Source organism: Hemibagrus wyckioides, linkage group LG15, assembly GCF_019097595.1.
Source record: "Hemibagrus wyckioides isolate EC202008001 linkage group LG15, SWU_Hwy_1.0, whole genome shotgun sequence".
NCBI classification, from domain to species: Eukaryota; Metazoa; Chordata; class Actinopteri; order Siluriformes; family Bagridae; genus Hemibagrus; species Hemibagrus wyckioides.
The window spans coordinates 23,555,142-23,558,565 of NC_080724.1; the positions used below are offsets into that span (position 1 = coordinate 23,555,142).

The window sequence follows — 3,424 nt, forward strand, 5'->3', positions numbered from 1 at the left end:
TACATAATAATAATAATAATAATAATAATAATTACAATAAATATAATAATCAACATTGTTTATAGAAGATTTCTCATACACCTGGCAGTGCTCTACGTTCAAGAAGTAAAAATAAAATGATTAAAAATTATTACATTATATTGAATGAATTAAATTTAGTTTAAAATGAATTTAAATTAAAAATGAATTTAGTTTTACTTTAATATTTTAGATTATGATTTGTGAAGACTGATTTGTGGAACTTCTCATCACTCTGCTCCAGAATCTGAAGATATCTGTGTAAAGATCATCACCATGTTCCTGATATTCGCTCACATGAGGGTTGTGTTATTTTGTGTGCTGTGATCATTAATATTCATCACAGGCTCTGACGATCCGCCGCTTCAATTAGCATTCCATTAAACTCGGTGTGGATCAGACTGTCCTCTGTGTCCAAGTCCAAAAAATCTCTCCATCATCATCATCATTTATAAATATAAAGATAAATCTATAAGAGTTGTGATTGGTGCATTCAATACTAAATATCTGCAAAATTATGAACATAATGTGTCATGAGCAGAGTGTGTGCGTGTGAGTGTGTGTGTGTGTGTGTGTATGTTTTATCCTAATTCTCAGTCTGTTCTCATAAATAAAAGCATCAAAGCAGAATCAGGTCGACAGAATTCATCACATGGTTCTGAAACCTAGTTGCATTTCGCTGAAGGAGGCGGAGACAGAAATCCAGCGAGAAACAAACACCAGAAGAAATGAAACACTTTTTTTACCTACACTTTATTACAGTGTTTACACAGATGCTGATAAAGTAAGAAGCCGGGTCTGCTGCGGCTCTGAGGCCACTCAGACGTGTTCAGAACCGTTTCAGCGATTGGCAGATGGACACGAGGCTCTGCCCCTTTGTGAGATCTCCCAATCATTACGATGAGAAGCCGTGGGTCTGGGCTGGACGAGCACACAGCTCACTGTCTGGTGTTTGAGATGTTTTTTGCTGTCTCTCATTCACTCTCAGGGAAGCTGTGTGTTCAGACGTGACTCACAGCGACGTGTTAAAAACCTGTTGTCCAATGAGCGTCCGTCTCTCTGCACATTACTCCAATCTGCTGCAGTCACATGGGCACACGTGGGTTCAATGGAGGATGAGTGAGATTTCTGATCATCTGAATCAAACCTGATGAATAATTTGATGAATTACGGCATTTGAATGAAACTGTAGAGGAAACGTGACATCATGTGTTGTCTTAAAGCAGCACTTCACCTCAATGTGATCTTCATGCATCGCACTGGTCCCTGTGTCCAACACACTGGGCTGTGTGTCCACTACACTGGTCCCTGTGTCCACTGCATTGGTCTCTGTGTCCACTACACTGGTCCCTGTGTCCACTACACTGGTCCCTGTGTCCACTACACTGGTCCCTGTGTCCACTTCACTGGTCCCTGTGTCCACTACACTGGTCCCTGTGTCCACTACACTGGGCTGTGTGTCCACTACACTAGTCCTGTGTCCACTACACTGGTCCCTGTGTCCACTACACTGGTCCCTTTGTCCACTACATTAGACTCTGTGTCCACTGCACTGGTCCCTGTGTCCACTACACTTGTCCCTGTATCCAATGTACTGGTCCCTGTGTCCACTACACTGGTCCATGTGTCCAGTATCACTGCAGGAAACTGTGTTGGACAAAATGATGTAGTGATTTACTGCTGCTTTAATTTCACACATGTAGTTGTAGTTGTTGTCTCCTCACAGTCTTTGTTCTGGTTTCCAGCAGGTGGAGGGTGATGGCATTTGGTCCCTGCATGTGACCCAGTGTGTGTTGTTCTGGTGTTTCCATGCAGGATGGATTCCTGCCTCACACACACCGTATCCTGGGACTGACTCCAGCTTCACTGCAGCACTGAGCAGGAGAAAATAAATCCCAGAAAAATCTATATGTTGTAAATTGTTTATTTTTTTTTAGGATTTTGACTAGACTCTTGTGTTCCACCTGCAGGCTTCAGAACTGAGGAGGAAGATGCTTGTTGTTCTGGACAAATCTAATCACAAAACTAAAATCACTCACAAATATTGAGAAATGAGCTGAATGAGAAAAAAAACAGTATAACACAGTGTTTAATAAACTGTAATAAACTGTTCATTAAGGATATAAACCTACATGCAGATTTATGTAAAGCTGCACAGTGACAATGTTGTTAAAACTGTTATATAAATTGCTGAAAAATTTAATAAATTAATAAATTAATTAAATTAATAAACGGTCAATTAACTGTATTAAACTGTTCTCCTGCAGTTCCTCTGTGGTTTCTGTTCTGTTCCTCTGTGGTTCCTCTTCTGTTTCTCTGTGGTCCTCCTGCAGGTCCTCTGCCGTTCCTCTGCGGTTCTCCTGTGGTTCTCCTGCAGTTCCTCTGCTGTTCCTCTGTGGTTCTTCTACAGTTCCTCTGCTCTTTTGGAATGCGGAATGTGTGGTGTGTGTCACAGAGATTAGACCTCCTCCTTCTCTTCACTTTCTGTTATCAGTGTTGTTTTATCAGAGATAGACAGAGAGGGAGAGAGGGAGAGAGAGAAAGATGGACAGATGTCGTGTGGACGGGGGTCTGGGACATGGACTGGGGGCATGGCTCATTTCTGTCTCCTGCTATAAAGCTCACTGCGAACATACACACATCCTGATCTCCACTGAAGCCCTTGAAGCCTACTCTCTATCTCCTGCACGTTACTCCGCATCATGAATGACATCTACAAAGCAGCGGTGAGTTTTTACACATGAACTTTCACAACTTTTATTTAACTTTAGCCTCAAACTTTGTGAGTCGTGGAAATTGGTATAGTTATCTGAAGTGTGACTCCACTGTCAGAACTGTGTGACAGAACTGTTCAATCAGGCAGGAGAATTTAGCTCAGAAGAAAATAAATAAAAATAAAAAATTAAATGATTTTTTAAATCATACACATGGTTGAAGAGAGAATTCTTATTTTAAATTAAATCATTATTTTATTGAATAATTAATAATTGAAGTCAATATTTAAGAACAGAAATATGATTAAGGAGATAACAAATATTATATTTTAAGGAATGATAACAAAATAAATAATAATAAAAATAGTTAAGGTGCATAATAATAATAATAATAATAATAATAATAATAAGATGGGGTGTGTTTATGTAAAAACTTAAAATTTTTGTTGTGATTTTATTTTGAAGAAACTCTCCTAGCTCTGGCTCTGTTCTGGTCTGAGGTTTGTTGGAATTATTCTGAAATTAAAATGGAGATGTTTGGAGATATCTGGAGATATTCTGAGATGTTTGGAGATATCTGGAGATATTCTGAGATGTTTGGAGATGTTCTGAGATGTTTGAAGATATCTGGAGATATTCTGAGATGTTTGGAGATGTTCTGAGATGTTCCTGGTGTTCTGTTGACATTAGGA

General features: G+C 39.3%; 1 protein-coding gene across 1 annotated transcript in view; it reads left to right on the forward strand.

The window, feature by feature from the left end:
• Positions 1–2,614: 2,614 nt before the first annotated feature.
• Positions 2,615–3,424, forward strand: part of tnnc1a (troponin C type 1a (slow)) — a 24,221-nt gene continuing 23,411 nt past the window's right edge. Inside the window, exon 1 of the mRNA XM_058409370.1 lies at positions 2,615–2,744. Coding sequence (XP_058265353.1) covers positions 2,721–2,744 — 24 coding nt within the window. The 5' untranslated portion in view covers positions 2,615–2,720. The remainder of the gene's footprint in view (positions 2,745–3,424) is intronic.